Below are 21,222 nucleotides of genomic sequence, written 5' to 3'. Positions count from 1 at the left end.
GATACGTAATGTATATATTTTTTTTGTTTTTCTCTGCCTCTTTAATTTCTGTCCTTTTTAGTATTTTATTATACCTTCACTTCAAAGTTTCAATAAAAGATAAAATAAATGGAAATGTATTATTGGTTAAAGTATATGTTTCTTTTCTATTTTAGGGAGAGAGAGGAGAATGTGGTATTCCTGGTGTCAAGGGGGATCGGGTATGTTACAGAGCATGACCATACAGTATCTTTTTATTGGCAGTAGAGTTACTTTTTTCATCATTTTATAAATATCTTATATATATTTTTGGCTTATACAGTGTCACACAATTGAATTTTCTGTGGTACAGAAAAAAGTTTAACATCACTCCAGTTCTTAAAAATCTTTATTACATGGGGAAGTGTCTCAGATTACAGAGAAACGATGCAACGAGAAGTCTAAAAATGGTGGTCAATGTTGATGTTGGTAGAGGAGACAAAGAAGGGAACCTGGGAGCTTAAAGGGGTTTTCCCATGAAACATGGGAAATATGTATCTACAGCATAGGGCCTAACTTGCTGATTGGTGGGAGTCTCAGTGATGGGACCCCCATGGATTAGGGATTGAGCATCCTGAGATGACCGGAGTTCACGTTTGCGCAGTCTGCCATGTTCATCTGTATGGAGCTGATGGAGATTGGCGAGTATGATGCTCGGTTATCTCTGCCAGCTCCATAGAGATGAATGGGGCAGCCCACGCATACAGACCAGCTGCTCCTGTGACCTTGTGGTGCGACATCTGACCCCTGTTCTCATGATCCATCGGGGTCCCATCACTGAGACTCCCATTGATCAGCAATTCCACTTGCTTCGTTGGACAACCCCTTTAACAAGGACCCATAATATCTAATATTCTTCATTAAATAATAATTAGGAATCCATTTTTGGTATAAATCTTTCCTTTACTCTGCAATAAATTTGTAAATAAAGTGACAACTGGAAAAAACTATTCTTACAAAAGTGGATGTTCCAACACATTTGACGGGCAACACTGTGAAAAGACACGCCCCCGACTGGTACCACCCAGTTGTCAATTTATTCCTATATTTTTGGATGGGATAACAGAAGTAAAGTTCAAATAACAATGTTCCAGTAGAGCTTATAGATTCTCTTTAACTATACATTCCTAATTAGAATATAGAATTATAGAATTTGGAGAATTGGTTTGTCTCATTAATAATATATACATAAGTGTTGATTTGTACTACAAATATTGTACTTTATTGTGTGCAATATTATCTGTATTTATACATCAGCTGATGAATTTTTATGAAAATAAGAAAAATTCATAATAATCTCTTATTTTAAATACTTAGGGTCCTGAAGGTCCAACTGGTCCAAGAGGATTGAGAGGCATGCAGGTAAGAGAACATCGACTAAAATCTTAAAATCGGAAGCATAAATATATTATACCTATATAAGGTTTCATCCAAAGTAAATATTTGAGGTTCCTCTTAAAAGACCAAGATCTTAAAACCAACAAGAAAATTGTGTACATTTTTGTTAAAAGAATATCTTTCATTTGTTGAATCCTGTTGTCAGACATAACTGAACAAGCCACATATATGGTTTGTTTAAGAGTAAATAAGAGAAATTAATATGCTTTACTATTTTATATAGGGTATCCAAGGTCCCCCAGGAGATCAGGGACCCGAAGGATTTCAAGGACCAAAGGTAAAGTAAAAAAATGAATATATAACCCCTAACTTTACATTGTTATTACATTTACACGCCGTTATGCCCACCGGGCGGGCATACTGCCGTGTTCTGGAGACCCATCCCCCCTCTATAGAACAGAGGGGCACGGCCGCACACTCGGGAAAGGATAGTCCCAGATTCAATATACTTACCTGGTTTTATAAAGATAAGCCCCAACGCAGAATATACCTCACATGACCTTTGGAAGCACTACCTTTGCACCCCATTTAGATAAACCCTTTAAAGCATTTCTTCATAGCGCCTCCATAGGATTAGCCATAACTACCGTAATCTGATAACATGCCCCATTGTTGCCCTGAAGCCAGACCAAAGTCAGTGGAAATGACACAACAGGTATCTCCTATAGACTTGTATAGACTTGGCTGACTATTTCTCCATAGACTTCAGTTTACTAAAGCCAGAATTTACTTACAAGCCTGATCTTTAACCAAACAGGTTATATGATAAATGAATAAGCTGATAAATTAATACAATCTTATTGATCAACATAGGGTGATCGAGGAGTTTCTGGACCACCAGGAGTACAAGGAGAAACTGGAATAGGACTACCTGGAGCCAAGGTAAAAGATAGACAATGTAACTGCTGTCAAATATATCAGTGCTATAAAAGGTGAATGTAATATTCAAGATGGAAGTCAATTCACGTTCTAGCTGCTTCTATATGCAGTAGGTCGAGGTTTGTCACACCAGGAACATGTATGATGTCATCGATTCTTACAGAACATCCCAAGTACCTACCCAAAGGGCTTGTTTGTTTAGAACAACCCATCTCATAGACTCTACTGGGTTTATAACGGTCGTAGTGAGTGTTCTTTCACATAGTATGTCACTACAGGTAGCCAAAGCTTGAATTTGTAAAATGACCAATTTGTCCACTGATTTTTATGGACGGCATGTGATATTATATTTTCCCGACAGTATGGCTTACTGAAATTCCTTTCAGGAATAGAAGCTGATTTCCAGGGGTTCAGCAGAAGCCCTAAGCCAGTTCCAATAACAGGGGTCCCATGTCCAATTTCTAAACTGACTGCATTGGCTAATGTATATGGCTGAGTAAAAAGTCCTAAAGACATTGGTTGCAGAACCAATGTGCACACACAGGCATCCCTCCATTGAAACAAGGGACATAGGAACCCCGCTTCTCTTGATGGGTGGAGGTTCGAGAAGTGTGAATTCCTTCAATCAGATACCAAGGCATTACGGGTTTTCCAGGACTTTCATATTGATGAACTATTCTTCAGGTTAAGACTTTTACACTTGTCAGCGTTGACACCTGACATCCAGTGCACTGCATCTCAGTTCCAATCACCTATTATCGGATTGCTGCAGGTAGAAACTTATGGATCTTATAATAAGGATATCTGGTCAGTAATAAAGTCCTGTAAACACCATTTATAAAAGATGACTGGACCAGGTGATAACCACTTTTATAAACCACAATACCATTGGTTAAAAAATTAATGTAAATGTATATTTGTAGGGAGACATGGGTATACAAGGAAGACCAGGTCCAAGTGGGCCACCAGGAATTGGAGAACCAGGACCACCAGTAAGTATATTTTCACATTACCAATGGTTGTTACTAAATGAAATATAGACCTTACATACGGTTACAGTAAAAACATTATCAATATTGTACATTGTGATACTTGTTTCCAAATTTTAAAGAACGCACATATAATATATGTTTGATATTTTTTTCTTTAATTAAGAAATATATCAATCAGTGAACAGTAATTTACAGTTTTTGTTCATTTATATACCACAATACTTGTCTATTTAGTAATACATTTGTCATACCAAGTCGATTTAATTACCACAAATTTCACTACACAAGGATCAAGCTGGGACATGTTTCTATAATCTATCATGAGATCTTCAAATAATAGTTGACTTTATTCTAGTTTTTAGGTTTCAAGGGTAAAGCATGTAGCTTTATGAGGCTTTCAATTAAAAAATAAAATAAATGATACTGTATAGTAAGTGAACATCAGATTTACACAAGATGTAACAGATAAAGATCATGTCTCAATGAATGATACTGTTCTGCCGACACAATAGGAAGGATTAGCTTCCAGCCATCCCGTTTTTCTCAGATTTCGTTTTTGAAGGAACATGACAGTATTATTGTAAAACAAGTTACAACTGGGTTGGGTGTAAAGAAATAATTGTATAGAGGCAACTTAGCAGATACCACCCGTAAAAAAGAACAATATCTTACAATGATGTCATTGTAACAGGGACCACAAGGATCTCAAGGACTTCCAGGAGAAAGGGGAACACAAGGAGAAGGACTACCCGGACCAAAGGTAATTCTAAAACTTCGTTTAATTTTTCGAGCTGAACTCCATACAAATATGTCATCAACTGCCCTGAAAATTCTGAACCCTACATCTTTCCTATCGTTATTAGCACAATTTTCTATTCATGGACTGACCTAATATAAAATTCTATATGTACTGCTTCCTTTCCTAGGGAGACAGAGGATTTGAAGGACCTAGAGGATCTCGTGGCCCACCGGGTCCACCCATTAAGGGTGATAAGGTCAGTATTTAAAGAACTCTATACATTTTAATTCATTAATGGATCCATACCAATTTTGTGCACTTACTACAAGTCTTTTTACTCATCAAATGTCTTGTTTTTTAGGGAGATTTTGGTCCTCCTGGATTGCCTGGGCCTATTGGTTTACCTGGTGTTGGAATACAAGGAGAAAAGGTGAGACAAAAAAAACACATTAACTGTAGAGTATCAAGGGCTCTGAGCTTAAAAGTAAACCAACTTTTTTTTTTCGTTGCTTACAGGGAGATCAGGGTCCTTTTGGTCCACCAGGTATGAGAGGACCACCAGGAGAAGGACTCATGGGACCTAAGGTAAATATTACAGAGAAGCTTCAGTATACTCATAAACACAACTTTCCAACCCTCAACCCCTGTATATCATGTTTTGTACTTGTTTTATCAATTTGGCTCACAAAAAACCCTACCATAATATTTGGATTTCTCTCTGCTTTGCTATCAAACTTATGAAACCTACGCACAGCATCAGATGACCATATAGAGTCTTTGGGAAGTCTACAAAGCATCAGTATCTAGTCAGGGATGCTAAGCTGTGAGCTCATTATTTATAACTGTGTGCCAGAAACCTGTTTTATTACTTTTATTAACTGTGATAGTTTGGTGCCCCCTGTAGAAAACCTGGGTGGTACCTTTTATGAAATATGTAATCTGCACATACTTTTCTATAGACTCAACTATAGATAGTGGGGGTCATTTACAAAGGGCCCGATTCGCGTTTTCCCGACGTGTTACCCGAATATTTCCAATTTGTGCCGATTTTCCCTGTATTGCCCCGGGATTTTGGCGCACGTGATCGGATTGTGGCGCATCGGCGCCTGCATGCACGCAACGGAAATCGGGGGGCATGGCCGAGCGAAAACCCGACGGATTCGGAAAAACCGCCGCATTTAAAACAATAAAAGTGTCGCTTGGGACGCGCTTACCTTCACTTGGTCCAGCTCGGTGAATTCCAGTGCTTTCAGATGCTTTTCAGCACAGCAGCGCCACCTGGTGGACGGCGGAGGAATTACCTTGATGAATCCCGGCCGGACCCGAATCCACAGCAGAGAACGCGCCGCTGGATCGCGAACGGACTGGGTAAGTAAATCTGCCCCAGTGTGTCAATATAGTGTGTCAATGTGTAATACCATAATGGACTTCAGTTTTGGGTAGAGTGCTTCTATGAAATGATGAATAACAATTATAAATACATTTGCAAGAAGCATGTGGAGTTTCTATACCATTCAAATTTATATACTTTTCTTATTTAGGGAGACCAAGGTTTTCCAGGAGAATCTGGACTGCCTGGAGAAAGAGGAATTGGTGAACCTGGAGCAAAGGTACTTTTTAATAGGATGGGATAAAGGGTCTGACATATGTAATTGAACATGAGTTTTTGATAGATTTCAGACAGATAAGGAGGCTAATGATTAACTATTTCCATATATAATGTTTCCTTTGATGATTCAGCTCTTAAAGGAGATTAGACTATCCAGACACTGTCTGTAAAGAGTTAATCATTAGAAACTTTATCAGGTTCCTTTATCTTTATCAGATTCAACCAGAATAAGGAGGAGTTTGGAGGGGGTTGAATACATGCCCTCCACTCCATCTAAATATTGATGGAACCTGTACATAAAATAGCTAAGGAAAATAATATATAAAGTTTATGGGCAACATGTAAACTTTTAAAAATCAGCTAACTTAGGTTTCATTCCCAAGGTTGTGTGCTCGCCAGGACCGGATCCTGTGCGAGCACAGGGCCGGGGGGAGGAGGGAGGGGCGCTCTTCAACCCTCCTTTTTCTATAGGCAGTCAAGTGGCCAACTCAGTCATCTTGCGGTCACATGTTGTGGCAGGGAGCCATGGGGGACCATGGGGGCCATGATCTGGTCGCAAATCATGCACCAGATCACGGCCTCTAGTACAGCCATGTGAATGAGCCCTTAGTTTATTCTTATTCCTTTCATTAAACATTTGCTTTTATATTTCAGGGTGAACCTGGGACTTCAGGTTTAGCTGGTTTACCTGGTTTACCAGGAGAAGATGGTGCCCCTGGACAAAAGGTTTTAAAATATATAAATATGACAATATTTTTAAGAATTTTAATACATTTGAATGGTAATTTCTATTTATTTCTATCTGCAATTTCAATTTTCCATTTGTTACATTATAAGTTGAATATTTGGGTAAAATAGTAAATAATCTAACAATGGTTGTCTTGGCTTAAAGGACATTAAAGCTAATAAAATATTTGGTGTTCAAACAGGGAGAGCCAGGACTTCCGGGTCTCAGGGGTCCAGAAGGGTCTACTGGTATTGGGATACAGGGTGAAAAGGTAAGTATCATTAGTTAAATTTATGATTACACTTTTATTATCTACCAAAGTTAAGTTCATTTCGATGGGCCTAAAAGAACATCAGTTATTAATATCAAAGAAAATATTGCAGTAGTTTAGTTGTATGTAATACATTTTCTGATACATTGTCTTTTATTATTTTAAGGGAGACCAAGGCCAGCGTGGCATTCGTGGATTAACAGGGCCCCCCGGACCAGCTGGACCATCAGGACCAAAAGTAAATTACTTTTTAAAGGGAATAATTATTTGATCCAAAATTTACTCTTATGGGTGGTCCAAAAATTGTACTTAATAGGATTTTGTCACAGAGTTTTCATTGTACCAAAATCCCACTCCCATTGGGATTGATAATCCTATAGGGATTATACATGATGCACATAAATTAAAAATCTCTGTATAATGAAATATACAAAATTATTGTGAGTGCGTTTTAGAAAAAGATCTGGTACATCATTTTTGTCATTATGTTACTAACAAATTGCGTTTTTCCTTGCGTTTTAGGGTGAACCTGGCGCTGCAGGACGTATTGGATTGCCAGGTCCCCCTGGTCGCGCAATAGTGGGTCCTAAGGTAATACAGTCACATAAAAGTGGCTTAAATAAATAAATATGGCAAAGGTACCTTGATTATAGTGATGCAAAATGCTGATTTATCATTGACACATAATAGACTCCAACTTTATTTGATGTGTAGTAAAATATTTGCCTCCCTGTTTCATATACTATACAGTTACAGGTGAAAAACTTTACATTCAGATGTATTTTTTAAAATATTTTTCTTACTTTACTAATTTTTTCTATTTTATTTAAGGGAGACTTTGGCCCAGCAGGTCCACAAGGTCTTATAGGAGAACCAGGAATTGGTATTGCTGGTCCAAAGGTAATGTGACATTTTTTTAACCACAATCCACATAAATTTACTGTACTTGAGAGTCACAAAATAAATATAAGAGATTGATCATGTATTAATCTATGTGCTATAGGGTGACAGAGGAAATCCAGGACCCCCAGGGCCATATGGACCAAAGGGAGATGGATTTGCAGGACCCACAGTAAGTAACACAGTGAACTTTTCTGGTTTTAGGAACATTGGTGGCAATGTAGTAAGACTTGTGTGCCGGAAAAGAAGAAAGATCTGATCTGAGGTCATTTTCAGCTATAATCAGCACCAATTTTTTGGGTGGGTTATATCTAAATTGGTGCCTCTTGTGCCCCATCCTGTTGCGCCCACTTCTTTCAAAAGTGTCGCAAAGGGGCAAAGAGCCGCAAGTTTGCAAAGGGCCAAATGATGCAATCTTTTCATGCCTTGTATTCCAAAAGACTAGCACACAAGGGATGATATATAAGGGCTATTGCGTACTATGTGAAAACATGTATAATGTCAAATTTTCATACTGAGAATTGATTTATTTGAAAATTAGGGAATGCCAGGACTTCCAGGACTTCCAGGTGACCCAGGACCAGAAGGCATTGGACTTCCTGGACCAAAGGTAGTCAAATTGTCAAATTTTTAATTTCTAGTTAAATCTGTTATAAATATCAGTCAACGTCAGTATGGTTTGTTAGTCTCACATCTGAGCTGTTGTCATATACAGGTAGTCCCAGGGTTACATACAAGATTCTGTAGGTTTGTTCTTAAGTTGAGTTTGTATGTAAGTCGGAACTGTATACTTCATAATTGTAACCCCAGCCAACATTTTTTTGGTCTCTGTGACAATTGTTGGAATGTCATAAGAACCAGGATTAACACTAAATCTTAATTACAGACAACTTTAATAACTGTTACAGCTGATCATTGTAGCCTATGGCTAATGTACAGTAAATTAACAACATCCAGAGGGCCGTTTGTAACGAGGGGTTGTCTGTAAGTCGGGTGTTCTTAGGTTGGGGACCCTCTGTACTACCTTTCAATCTTTCATCTGATTTGTTACTTAGACGTGTAACCCGAATTGTTTTGATGAGTTGATCCAGCAAATATATTGTCAGGTTTATAGAGAATTCAGTCAATAATGTAATGGTGCTATTGTATAAGGTTATTAAAAATGCAATTATTTATAGGGAGATCCAGGTTTCAGAGGTCCTATTGGTCTACCCGGTCCACCTGGAGAAGGATTGCCAGGGCCAAAGGTATGTAAACTTCACTAGATTTTAGGATCCTGACATGTCAGTTTTAGTTCACATATTAATGTTCCATAAAATAATGATGTCTTCTATGTAGTTCAATTTCTCAGTTATGCTTCTTGAATATTTTGTAAATAAAAGGCACCTCCTCCAACTAAACCACACCGCTGACCCGATTTTAATTTTATATTCAGCCCCCTCGTGGTTATTTTATATAAACCCCTTCACACCAATGGATGCCTTATGTACAGCTTTATGTTGAACCTCCCCCCACCCCCCCCCCAGGAGCGCTGAACCGCAGCACTTGCCCAGGTATTCCCAAATCTGGCACCGGCCCTGCTGCATGTAATACTATGTGTAATCCCGCTACTTGTGTATAACCCCTTTTAAAGTGCCCAGTGATCAAAAACACAAAATTGTGATATTACTTTACAATTAATTTAGTATTTTTTGTTTATTTTATACTTATTACTTTAGTAATAATAATTCTATTTTTAGGGAAATGTTGGAAAATCAGGGTTAACAGGTCCCCAGGGTCCTCCAGGAGAAGGAATACAAGGTCCTAAGGTAAGGACTACACTTGTTTCTTCTTTAAAAATTTGCCGTTTATTTATTTATTTTAACAATTTTTAACAAAAAAAAAAATATATATATATATTATTATTATTATTTATTTATTTTTCGTTATTTTTTTTCTTCTTTAAAAATTTGCAGTTTATTTATTTATTTTAACAATTTTCCTTTTAGGGAGAACAAGGGGTTCAAGGTTTGCCAGGACCTCGTGGACTTCAAGGCGAGGGACTTTTGGGGCCAAAGGTAAGTAAATATTAAATTTACATTACAGATAAAATATTTACAAAATTAAAAAAATAGGGATGAGGAACATACCTTCCCAAATGTATGATGCAATTAAATAAGCAACATCTTATTAAAGGCGTTCTGTATGCCATTTTTATAGTGCTATACTATCAATCAATCTTTAACAACAGGCAACCCCCTTAAGCTGAGCAGCAACAGACTGGGGTTACTTGGCCCTACCAGAAAAAAAAAACTACTCAGTTCAAGACCTTTTCCAATGTGAATCTATTTAATTTTTCAGGGTGATCGTGGTTCTGCTGGTGAAAGAGGTAGAAAGGGAGACAAAGGTGATGGTGGAGATCCTGGTGCCCCTGGAGAATCGGTAATACTTCCACTTATAGACAATGGTATTTCCAGAAACACTGTTCTCTGTATGAATATATTAATGAAGAGGTTAATTGTGATTATTGGGTAAATCCTTCCATGCACATGACAGATACACATAAATGTAAAACTAGAGCCTGTAGAGTAGGCTGCCAATTTTACAAAACATTTTTGGACCACCTTAGAGGATGGTGAGAGTGTGATAGCTGTGTTGTGGGTGACATATGGTATAACACACACAAATAGTGTTATATCTATTGTATTATAGAGAGAGAATGCTGTTGGCTGAGGTTGCATGTTCATTTCAAGAAGAGACAACTAAATTATTGTAAGACACATCCTTATTAAAACTAAGAATCGAGCATATGACAAATCAAAAAACATGGATCACAGATGGCTTGGTTGGGTGTATGTCCTGTGTATTTGGGGCCAGTCACTGGAACTTAACGGGAAACAATTAGGGAGAAACACAGATAAAAAAGGCAAGTCGGTTTCCATTGTTCTTCCTGAATCCCTCATTATCGACGCTGCTGTGTTACCGATAAGGCAGCAGATGTGGGCCTGCTTGAATACTAAATGCCCCTCAGTATTCACCCTTTAATCTAGAAAAGAGATCTGGACCACCTTGGAGGTCTCAGGTGGGACAAGAGATGCCAATGGCCGACACTGTAGGAACAGGGAGAGACTTGTCAGTAGAGAAGCCAAGGGTAGAGATGTTTTCTGTGTTACAGTAATCCACTGATCCACCGAGAGGCTGGCGCCCTTAAAACATGACTGTCCTCCGGTAGTAACAGCTATTTTTCATGTTATCACAGGGCAGAGCCGGAACTAAAGGAGAACCTGGATTAACAGTAAGTTAACGAGTATTTATATTTTTATTTATTATAAATAAATAACAAAAAGGGGTATGCATGGCAAATCTAGTAAGCATATCAATATAGCACATACATTTTAATATGTATACAAAGTTTTAACTTTCTCTGTATTTAACATTATATTTTAAGATTTTTCTCTAAAGAATAAATATTTTTTTCATAAACAGAGAGAAGATATTATTAAGATGATTAAAGAAATTTGTGGTAAGCGAAAACTTTACTGTTTCACTTTTTTTTACATTGTGATAGCATCATATGCTACTATTGATTTAAAAGCTGATGTTCACTTTTGTAACCCATTTTTTGTTTAAATGTTTCATTAACAAATTTCATATACCGTAGTTTATTTCTGTTCAGTTCTGTGTCTCTGTAGTCACAAGTAACCACTGCGTGGTCTGGTCCTGTATTCATACTTTTTACATCTGCCTCTTATTTATTTGGTATTATACTATATTTATTATATTTTGTGAGTAAACAGAAGATATAAAATACTAAAATGATGATAGGAGGTTCCTAATTAATTATTTTTATATTTGTTTCCTTAAGGATGTGGTGTCAAGTGTAAGATGGTACCTATGGAACTTGTCTTTGTGATCGACAGCTCTGAGAGTGTGGGACCAGAAAACTTTGAAATTATCAAAGACTTTGTGACTGCCCTTGTTGACCGGGTAACAGTAGGGCGAAATGCTACTCGTATAGGACTTGTTCTCTACAGTTTAGAAGTGCGTCTCGAGTTTGGTTTGAATAGGTTCACCACGCAACAAGATGTAAAGCAAGCCATCAGGAAGATGATGTACATGGGGGAGGGTACCTACACAGGAACTGCCATACGAAAGGCTACACAGGAAGGTTTTTATGGAGCTAGGAATGGTGTCCGAAAAGTAGCCATTGTCCTCACAGATGGTCAAACAGACAAGAGAGAAGCTGTGAAGTTGGACTTAGCTGTTCGGGAGGCTCATGCCGCCAATATAGAAATGTATGCCATTGGAATTGTGAACTCCAGTGACCCAACTCAACAAGAATTTATAAGGGAACTAAATCTTATTGCTTCGGACCCTGATACTGAGCACATGTACTTAATCGATGATTTCAACACTCTTTCAGGTAACAACTATTTAAAAACGTTTCAGGATATATTTTTATAATTCGCATCTACTATCAATAATATGTTACGTAATCTTTCTTTTTAGCTTTGGAGTCAAAATTGGTTAACCAGTTCTGTGAAGATGAAAATGGTGCTCTTATCTACAACCGAGTTGGAAACAAGATCAATTCAATTTACACACAAGGAGGGAAAGGAACTCCTGGTTCATCCGTATCTGTATCTCAAGGCAACACAAACGCTGTCGACACCGAAACCGTTAGACTAGAAGAAACCCGTAGACTAGAGGAAAAGCGTAGACTAGAAGAAAGAATCAGATTAGAAGAAGAAAGAATCCGACAAGAAAAACTAAGGCAGCAAGAACTTATTCGTCAAGAAGAAGAAAGGATTCGTAAAGAAGAAGAAAGACGTAGATTAGAGGCAGAAAGGCGGAGAGCAGAAGAAGCTTTAGTTGTTCCCAGAGAGCCGGTATGAACACTATAAAAATGAGAAGTGTAAATGTTATCTACTCATGTTGGGGCTTCTGAAGTGTAATATTACATAAGAATAGCAAGATGTTAGGGTTTCATAATATAGTAACTGCAGTAGTAGGGAAATGAGAAAGTACACATATGACAAAATCATGGGGTCAAAAACACACGATGATTAAGGGTCCTATCCGACATGAATTAAAGTGTTACATCAATCTTGGGAATCATATTTTATGATGTAAGCATGCCATTAATATCTGACTCATCCAGTGTCGGACTGGCCAACTAGAGTACCAGAAGATCCTCTGATGGGCTCAGGCTTTGACCTAATACTGAATGCAGCTGAAGAAAACGTAGTTTTGAGGCTGGTAGGATCTTTTCTTGAGGAACACAAAAGGTGGGCCCCAGAATAATTCTATCTGGTGGCCCAAATAGATTCTGGGGGCCCATCTATATATCTGCATATTTGTGAATGCACCCTATGGCCATGTTCACAAGATGCATTTAAATTGTGTTATGACATGCATTTTAAGTGCATCTGGAGTTATTCCAGAACGGACATCTGTCTGGCCCCCTCATACTGTAGGCCCCTCCATCTACCCCTCACATGGTCCCCCCCTATCATCTCCCCCTTATATTGTGGGCCCACCTAATCTCCCCCTCACATGGTGGCCTCCATCGTCGTCCATTCATATTATGGTCCTCATCATCTCCCCCTCAAATTGTGGCCCCCTCATCACGTGGCCCCCACTCACATGGTGGTCCGCTCATCCTTCCCCTCATATTGTGGGCAGTTACTCACCTCTTTCCATTTCCCAGCAGCTCTCCTCTTCCTGCTATGTGCCGCCTTGAAGCCTGTAGGTGCAATTGCATCATCACATAGCGCCTGCCAACCTCTGCTGCATACAGCATCGGCAGAGAAACAATAATGATGCAGAGAACTAACAACTCTCTGCACCATCATCTTATTCATATCTACCGTATTTAGCAGAGTCGATCTTTCTGGTTGGTAACAGCTTTGGCAAAATGTCTTTTCATATCAACTCGTTCCTTTTGTTTCTTTTTTAGCAAAGAGAAATTATAGATGAAGGTGAAGAGGAAGATTATGACGATGAGGATGAGGACACAGAACAACCAGCACCGTCTACTAATAATAGAGGTAACTGATCATATTCCTCTTACATTCTGTTATCCCAACTCCTTAGATAGTTTAGCAAATTAAATTTAAGCATTTTATGGCAGAATACAATAAATGAAGGCTAACGACATTATACATTCTCTTGATATTTCATTTATTTATGTAGACCACCAGAAAATGTTGAAACTTAACACAATAATATTGTTATGTAGAATTTGGTAGATAGATTATTGGACTTTTTTATTTTATTTACAATAGTGTTATCATCGGCTGAGATTGCTGCTCCTTCACCATCAATATCATCATCTTCATCCAGGACTGTGATTTTATCTCCAAGTTCAGCAGAGAAAGTTGAACCAATAAAACCAAATATAGGTGAGCTCCATCATATTTACCCATCTCATTGAAAGGCATAATGAAAGGAATCCAGTGGCACCTGCCACAAAGGCACAAGAGGAACTAGAGGTTTTGCAGATGGCCAAGGCCTACTTTTGATAAATTTATCCCCTAAAATCCCCTATATAGCTAATAGCAATAGCTATCCACTCCATAGATCTTAGTCATTTGCAACTACCAATATGACAGATGGTGACCAAGGCCATGCCCCAGAAGGGAGGACCATTTTGATTTACTATGGGGCTCTCAACTACATTGTATTCTCCCTACTGAATGATGAGGCTCTATTTAAAATTGCAAATTATCTAAGTATTGGATGATATAACAGATACCCAATAGATGTTTCAATGGAGTTCCCTGTTTTTGCCTCCCTATTATGAAACAGAAAGATTTTAATCCAGGATTGATGTGAATTCAACAGTTCTCTCACTGTCAGCATGTGGGAACAGGAGCACTGGAAATAGATGCAAGATGGGAATTGAAAAAGGGAGATAACCCTGTAATGGGTTTATGGGTGACACAAGCAGGAAATACACGCATTAGGCAAATAATGTATGCCTTGCACAACAGAAAACTGGTGTGCACAACATGCAAAATGTCAGAATTTCTGAATCAGGGGCAGGGTAATTTGCACCCTTTTTTCCCACTTTTCAAAAATGAAGTGACGATTGGCGTCCCACATTTTGCAATAGCAGCCGGGTGAAGCACTGGTCTTAACATATTGGGGCTCATTTACTAAGGGTCCAAACTCTGCATTTTCGTCGGGTTTCTCAAATATTTCTGTTTTGCACCAAATTGCCCTGGGATTTTGGCGCATTGGCGCCGGCTTGCACGCAACATAAATCAGAGGGCGGATCCGGACAAAGCATGGAAATTAAAAAAGGATTTGTGTTGCAAGATCAAGCACTCAGTTAGTTTATATTTAGGGAACATTTGCCTTAGTGGCAGCAATACAATTTCTTTTCCCATTGATAGAATGTTTTATCTAACTGTTGACCATGATAAATAAACCAAGTCAAATATCTTATCAACCCTTTTCCATGTTTTGTAGAATACATCCAGGATGCACGTTGCAAGCTGCCCCTAGATCAGGGTCCGTGCCGGACTTATATCATAAAGTGGTACTACGATAAACAAGCCAATTCTTGTGCCCAGTTTTGGTATGGCGGCTGTAGTGGAAATGGCAATCGTTTTGATACTGAAGATGAATGTAAGAAATCATGTGTCCTCTCCTTTGAAGGAGGTAAGTTATACAGAATTCTAGGAACATGATGATAAAACTTCTAAAGGAAGCTTCATGCTTTGGTAGCCAATAGAAAATACAAATTCAGTAATTATTAGGAGAAAAGAAGCTCATTTCATTTATGTACATTTACAAAATTGGTTAAATTGATTCTCTTTAATCAAAATAAAGAGGCTTTGAAGTTAGTGGGTGTGGTAAACGGTCCTCTTTAAAGGGGTTTTCCCAGGAATCAAAGCTAGGACCTATCCACCAGAGACCTAACTTGCTGATCGGTGGGGTCTCAGTGATGAGATACTCACAGATCACGAAAACAAGGGGTCCAATGGGGTCTCAGTTACGGCAGTCAGACCCCTCGTCGCTCTGGGAAAGTAATGGAGCAGACGACCGCGCATGACCGTTCTGCTCCATACATCTCAATGGAGCCAATGGAAATTGGCAAGTGCCGCACCATCTTCTCTGATAAGACAAGATCTCTAAAAGATCAATTTTGAATGTATTTTAGATGAACATTTTAATGAGTTTTCACCGTATAAAGTTAACTATTAAAAATGCAATATATACATACATTTATTTGCTATATCTGTAAACATTAATGTTATGCTATTATGGTACCTATCTATATACATAAAGCTAATATGACCTTTTTTCTTTTTTTTTACAGAAAAATAATACGGAGTTAAATCAGAGATGATACTCTTGAAACTGAAGGATTCAATGAAACATTTCCTTAAATGTGTGAATTCACTATAAGTGTATGTTATGGAATAGCTTTTATATGTCATTGACCTTTATCTCAATGTTGTGTTGACTTCCATGTCTCCGGCAGAATCTTCTGATATTAGTTCCGGACAACTTGGGTAATGATTGAACAATTGTTGTAGAAGCAATAACCTAGTGAACTGTTCTTTACCCAAGTAGAGTCCATATTGGCTTTTATAGTTCTAAATTCACTCATAGATGTTCAATGACACGAGGCAAAACAATCCTTCATTGGGAATGTTCTTTAACAAAATGATAGATTGTGTGATGGACCATACATGCTATGACCTAACAACCATTGGTTGGCAAAATGTCAAAGATGGACGACTTCCTTTTAGATGACAATCGTTCTGTAGGGTTGTCTTTTATTTGAAACATCTGCATTGATCAATTTTATAGTAATGTGTACGACTCACATTACCAATCCTACACCATATGAGAGTACAAAAGCTTTTTCATTTTTAACAATAGATGATCCTCAATGTAATTATAAAACTGTCCTTATCATATTTATATCTGTTTTCTTTATAGCTCTTCGTTACAATAAAGAAAAATTTAGGTTGCAGTCTAGCCAAAAGGAATATACTGTGTTGTACCCCATCCAGTAGATATATATTAGGTTATTTTTTTAGTAAGCGGTTCTCCATGCAGTGCCTCACACCCATTCTAACATTGGGGCAGATTTACTTACCCGGTCCATTCGCGATCCAGCGGCGTGTTCTCTGCGGTGGATTCGGGTCCGGCCGGGATTTATTAAGGCAGGTCCTCCGATGTCCACCAGGTGGCGCTGCTGCGCTGATGAGAATCGGAACGCGCTCAAGTTCACCGGCCTATTCCTAGTGAAGGTAAGTGCAAGCTCCGCAACACTTTTTTTTTTTTTTAAATGCGGCGGTTTTTCCGAATCCGTCGGGTTTTCGTTCGGCCACGCCCCCCGATTTCCGTTGCGTGCATGCCAGCACTGATGCGCCACAATCCGATCGCGTGCGCCAAAATCCCGGGGCAATACAGGGGAAATCGGCGCAAATCGGAAATATTCGGGTAACACGTCGGGAAAACGCGAATCGGGCCCTTAGTAAATTACCCCCATTGTGTGTAAAGAGATGTCAGAATGTGTGTAAGTGTCAGGTCCTGCTTTGCAGCACTGACTGCACCCCTGATTCTGCCACCATCTTGCTATAGGTGGCTAAGGCAAGAGGCTCAACTTATATCATGGCTGGTGCACCTGGGACATTACTGGAGAAGATGCAGACATTGTCCAATAGGAATCGTTTCCCTATACTGTCCCATAGACCAGTACAACATACAATATATTAGATTTAGCTATAGAGTACAGCTGCATGTTACACCTCTCTACATATGGCTCTATTGGAGAAGCTTGTTGAAATGAACCAGCAAGTCCACAGGGATGAATTCTCAATAAAACTTTATTACTTCTTCATAAAACCAGTAACAGACAAATTGGCAACATCAGAGAGTAGTAGATTCACACATCTTGCGCGTTTCAAGTCCTTGCGACTCTTAATCATAGACTCTTACGCATTTCGAGTCCTTGCGACTCTTAATCATAGACTCTTACGCATTTCGAGTCCTTGCGACTCTTAATCATAGACTCTTGGTCTATGATTAAGAGTTGCAAGGACTCGAAACACGTATGATGTGTGGATCTATTACTCTCTGATGTTGCCAACTTGTCTGTTACTGGTTTTATGAGGAAGAAATAAAGAAAGAGAGAAAAAGTTTTATTGAGAATTCATTCCTGTGGACTTGCTAGTTCATTTCAACAAGCTTCTCCTAATGTTTGTGCGCTGCCAGCACTTCAGCCTTTTGGAACCGTGCAACGCCAGGTGAGCTGGATTGATTGAATAAGTTTCTTTTCTACTTTGATATGGCTCTATTGTTTTATTCCAATTTGTACGTGGCCAAAGTGCAAAAATGACACTTGTAGTGATAGTTGAATACATGTCACTCCTGGTAGTATATGGTTTAAGTTGGTGCTCAAGTTAGGGAACCAGCCCTAATTGTATTTAATAAGAAAGTACTTGGCACTCAAAAGCAATGCAATCTTCTTTAATTCAAGACATTGAACTGCGGGGGGCGCTGCCACCATGAGAACAAGTTCCACTGATGCACACTACCCTTATCTCATCATTTCCTATCTCTTACACGGACAATCCGTTTCTGATGAAGGTCATGTGATTTGACCGAAACATTAATTCTGGATTGCATACTGAAGGTCCAATGCAAATATAATTTGCTTGAATTAAAAAAGATTGCCAAGTAAGAAATTACAAAAATGACAGAGATACTATAGGAATAATAAACATGAAAATTAGAAGAAGAGGAGCTGGTAAAGGATTCTGTATAGAATAGTATACAGAGACATATGGGGTGGGGTGTTTAAGAGGCTACAATGGTCAAAAATGAGTCTCCCCACATACAGAAGGAAAGAAACTCTGAAGCACAAACTGTTGCCGAAAAAGTAAAATTTTAACCAACATTCCTTAGCTCTGTCAACTTGTTGTTTGGAGTGGATGTAGTTTATTCCTATTAAAAATCTGCTGTGAATCTGTTTTTTGGTGCTAAATACTTTATGTACATTTTTCATCTGTAGCAATAGCCATAAATAGCATTTGTTTTATTACAATGATGTTCTGTGTGTGTTTTATACTTTTAAATATTTGTATTTTTTACAAGTACAGCCAATTAGTTATGTGTCAAGCATAAGTTATATTTATAATACCCCCTCGCTCCATCACTTAGGACTGTCACACAGGCATCCACACTGCTGTATACATGAATGTAACCTTTGATATTTGTACATATCACTATTTTGTTTTGTAGAGTAGAGATGTTGTTTTTGTCTTGGAATCCATTAAAATGATTGATTGATAAAATAGTTGTGGTTTGATTTTTCTTGTATTTACTCTAAGTTGTTCTTTTGATGATTATTAAGTAGATAATTCAGGGAATTATTATATTTGCTTCACATTACGCAATAAGAAATAATTGGACAAAGCATTTTGATTGATGAGGGTTCTGACTGCTGGGGCTCTCATGGTTCTCATGTACGGGGGTCCCTCCTGATTGAATGGAATGTCAGGTCCTGTATGTACACTGCTCTATTAATTTTTGATGGACAACTTATAGAGATATCGCACAACATCTCTACACAGATAGGACACTAAGTAAAATCTGTTCAGCTCCTCCTGCTCTATAACATGCTGCCTGCATATAGGACTGTTAGGGATTTTTATGCAGGGCCCCAACAGCCCTCTTGACTTTTGTTAAAATGAAGTTTGAATCATGACATTAACTTGACAATGGTTAGGGAACATGGCCGCTGTATCTAAGATGGCGGACAGTAGTCAAGATGGCGTCCGAAACCAGTGCGACCTCCTTAACAAGGACACTAAGTAAAATCTGCTCCGCTCCTCCTGCTCTATAACATGCTGCCTGCAGATAGGACACTATGTACAATCTGCTCAGCTCCTCCTGCTCTATAACATGCTGCCTGCAGATAGGACACTATGTACAACCTGCTCAGTTCCACCTGCTCTATAACATGCTTACTGCAAATTGGACTGAAACTTCAATGTGGCAAGTTCCCCTTAAAATGTATTATTTAAACATACATAAATACATTTTTAATAAATAAAAAAAGGAGAGCATCTTTTTTCTTAAATTTAATGTAATGAATTTCCTGTTATTCCTTCTTAATATATAGGAATACTTTGACATCTGTTTCTTATCAGTTTAGAGTTGCAGATTTCTTATAGTGCAAGATTAACATTTTTTTTTATACTCCCTTTTGTTCTTATTTTAACATTTGCAGAGCTACAATTGTTAATAAAAACATATTTAGTGCCCATTTTCTAATGGGCATTGTTGCCATGTAATTTGTTTGCTAAAATGAAAATAATGGGTAACTCAGTAGAGGGTGAATATGTGCTCTTTATTACTTTTATACCCACTAAGCCTGACATAAATATGCAGTATATTTCCTAAAACCGGATAACCCCTTTAAACTGGTGCACAATGTGCCTACATACCTCAACCCCACTGTTCAAATAACACCTTAAATCAATGGTCCTAAGCACCAGAGTTTTCATTTAATAAATTTCTTTACATCTTGAAATTTCTGTTTTGTTATTATTGACAAATAATAAAGGTTCTCTTGTATGACACCCAGTAGACATCTTAAAGGGGCAAGGTTTACAGTAATGTTCCTACAAAATACATGAATATCCCACACATAGGATAGGATATGATTCTTGTTGGTGAATGAATAGCTGATGCGTACGCTCGACTGCCCTCCCTTTTAAAACTACAATGGGCCCTGTGGCAAGTACCAACCCCGGAGTCCTTTATAAGTGAATGGAGTTTGGCCAAACAAGCGCACCAGAGCCCCAATATATTGGGAGGTTCAAGCAATTTAGCAGTCCCTTGTTCTCCCGACCCCGGCTCCTAGTGCACATACAGTGTTATACAGTGGGGCACATTTAGTCCCGCGGAGTTTATGAAAGTGCATTGTCCGACAATAATGCACTCTGCCGCGATTCACTAAGATCATGCGCCCGATATCCTGCATGTGTCGCTTCCCCGCTCATTTCCGACAGAGTTCACCTTCTTCTTCCTGATGCATGTAAGTGCATTGTCTTGTGACACAATTTGAATCTTAAATCCCGCGCTCAGTCCAAATCGGTCGGATCGTCCGACGGCACGCCCCCCCCCCCTCCCCGCGATTTCTGACGCATGGAAGCCAGCGCAGCTGCGCCACAATTCGGTTGCGTGCGACACAATCCCAGAGCAGACCCCTGTTAAAGGGAACCTACCACCACGAATCTACCTATAAAGGTAGATCGGGTAGTAGGTGGATCAATAGGACGTGAGGATAGCCCTTTTAAGGGCTAATCCTCACGTCCCGCACTTTTTTGATAAGTTTTATTATCCCTATATGCAAATTTTCTTATGCGGCTACTGGGGCTTGAAGTAGCCGCATCTGAGGTTACACGGGGCGGCTACTCCACGCCCCAGTAGCCTCTTTTCTCCTCCTACCGAAAATCTTCGGCGCGCAGCTCCTCATAGCTGCGCGTCCTCGTCCGACGAATCTGCTGTCTGCGCATGCGCAGAACAGCAGGCCCGTGCCTGTGCAGCTCCGGCTTCGGAGCAGTGACCGCGCAGGCGCGGGCCTGCTGTTCTGCGCATGCGCAGACAGCAGATTCATCGGACGAGGGCGCGCAGCTAAGAGGAGGAGAAAAGAGGCTACTGGGGCGTGGAGTAGCC

General features: G+C 39.0%; 1 protein-coding gene across 1 annotated transcript in view; it reads left to right on the top strand.

The window, feature by feature from the left end:
* The window catches only part of COL28A1 (collagen type XXVIII alpha 1 chain), a 43,015-nt gene extending 25,681 nt beyond the window's left edge, over positions 1 to 17,334 (top strand). Inside the window, exons 9-37 of the mRNA XM_072121783.1 lie at positions 156 to 200; positions 1,336 to 1,380; positions 1,640 to 1,693; positions 2,230 to 2,298; positions 3,219 to 3,287; positions 3,979 to 4,047; positions 4,214 to 4,282; positions 4,388 to 4,456; positions 4,543 to 4,611; positions 5,568 to 5,636; positions 6,290 to 6,361; positions 6,565 to 6,633; positions 6,800 to 6,871; positions 7,156 to 7,224; positions 7,465 to 7,533; positions 7,637 to 7,705; positions 8,075 to 8,143; positions 8,712 to 8,780; positions 9,273 to 9,341; positions 9,522 to 9,590; positions 9,874 to 9,954; positions 10,772 to 10,807; positions 10,999 to 11,035; positions 11,378 to 11,935; positions 12,022 to 12,401; positions 13,472 to 13,562; positions 13,800 to 13,916; positions 14,989 to 15,180; positions 15,842 to 17,334. Coding sequence (XP_071977884.1) covers positions 156 to 200; positions 1,336 to 1,380; positions 1,640 to 1,693; positions 2,230 to 2,298; positions 3,219 to 3,287; positions 3,979 to 4,047; positions 4,214 to 4,282; positions 4,388 to 4,456; positions 4,543 to 4,611; positions 5,568 to 5,636; positions 6,290 to 6,361; positions 6,565 to 6,633; positions 6,800 to 6,871; positions 7,156 to 7,224; positions 7,465 to 7,533; positions 7,637 to 7,705; positions 8,075 to 8,143; positions 8,712 to 8,780; positions 9,273 to 9,341; positions 9,522 to 9,590; positions 9,874 to 9,954; positions 10,772 to 10,807; positions 10,999 to 11,035; positions 11,378 to 11,935; positions 12,022 to 12,401; positions 13,472 to 13,562; positions 13,800 to 13,916; positions 14,989 to 15,180; positions 15,842 to 15,849 — 2,823 coding nt within the window. The 3' untranslated portion in view covers positions 15,850 to 17,334. The remainder of the gene's footprint in view (positions 1 to 155; positions 201 to 1,335; positions 1,381 to 1,639; positions 1,694 to 2,229; positions 2,299 to 3,218; positions 3,288 to 3,978; positions 4,048 to 4,213; positions 4,283 to 4,387; positions 4,457 to 4,542; positions 4,612 to 5,567; positions 5,637 to 6,289; positions 6,362 to 6,564; positions 6,634 to 6,799; positions 6,872 to 7,155; positions 7,225 to 7,464; positions 7,534 to 7,636; positions 7,706 to 8,074; positions 8,144 to 8,711; positions 8,781 to 9,272; positions 9,342 to 9,521; positions 9,591 to 9,873; positions 9,955 to 10,771; positions 10,808 to 10,998; positions 11,036 to 11,377; positions 11,936 to 12,021; positions 12,402 to 13,471; positions 13,563 to 13,799; positions 13,917 to 14,988; positions 15,181 to 15,841) is intronic.
* Positions 17,335 to 21,222: the final 3,888 nt, after the last annotated feature.

Source organism: Engystomops pustulosus, chromosome 8 (genome assembly GCF_040894005.1).
Source record: "Engystomops pustulosus chromosome 8, aEngPut4.maternal, whole genome shotgun sequence".
Lineage (NCBI taxonomy): Eukaryota > Metazoa > Chordata > Amphibia > Anura > Leptodactylidae > Engystomops > Engystomops pustulosus.
This window is presented reverse-complemented; position numbering and strand designations above follow the sequence as displayed.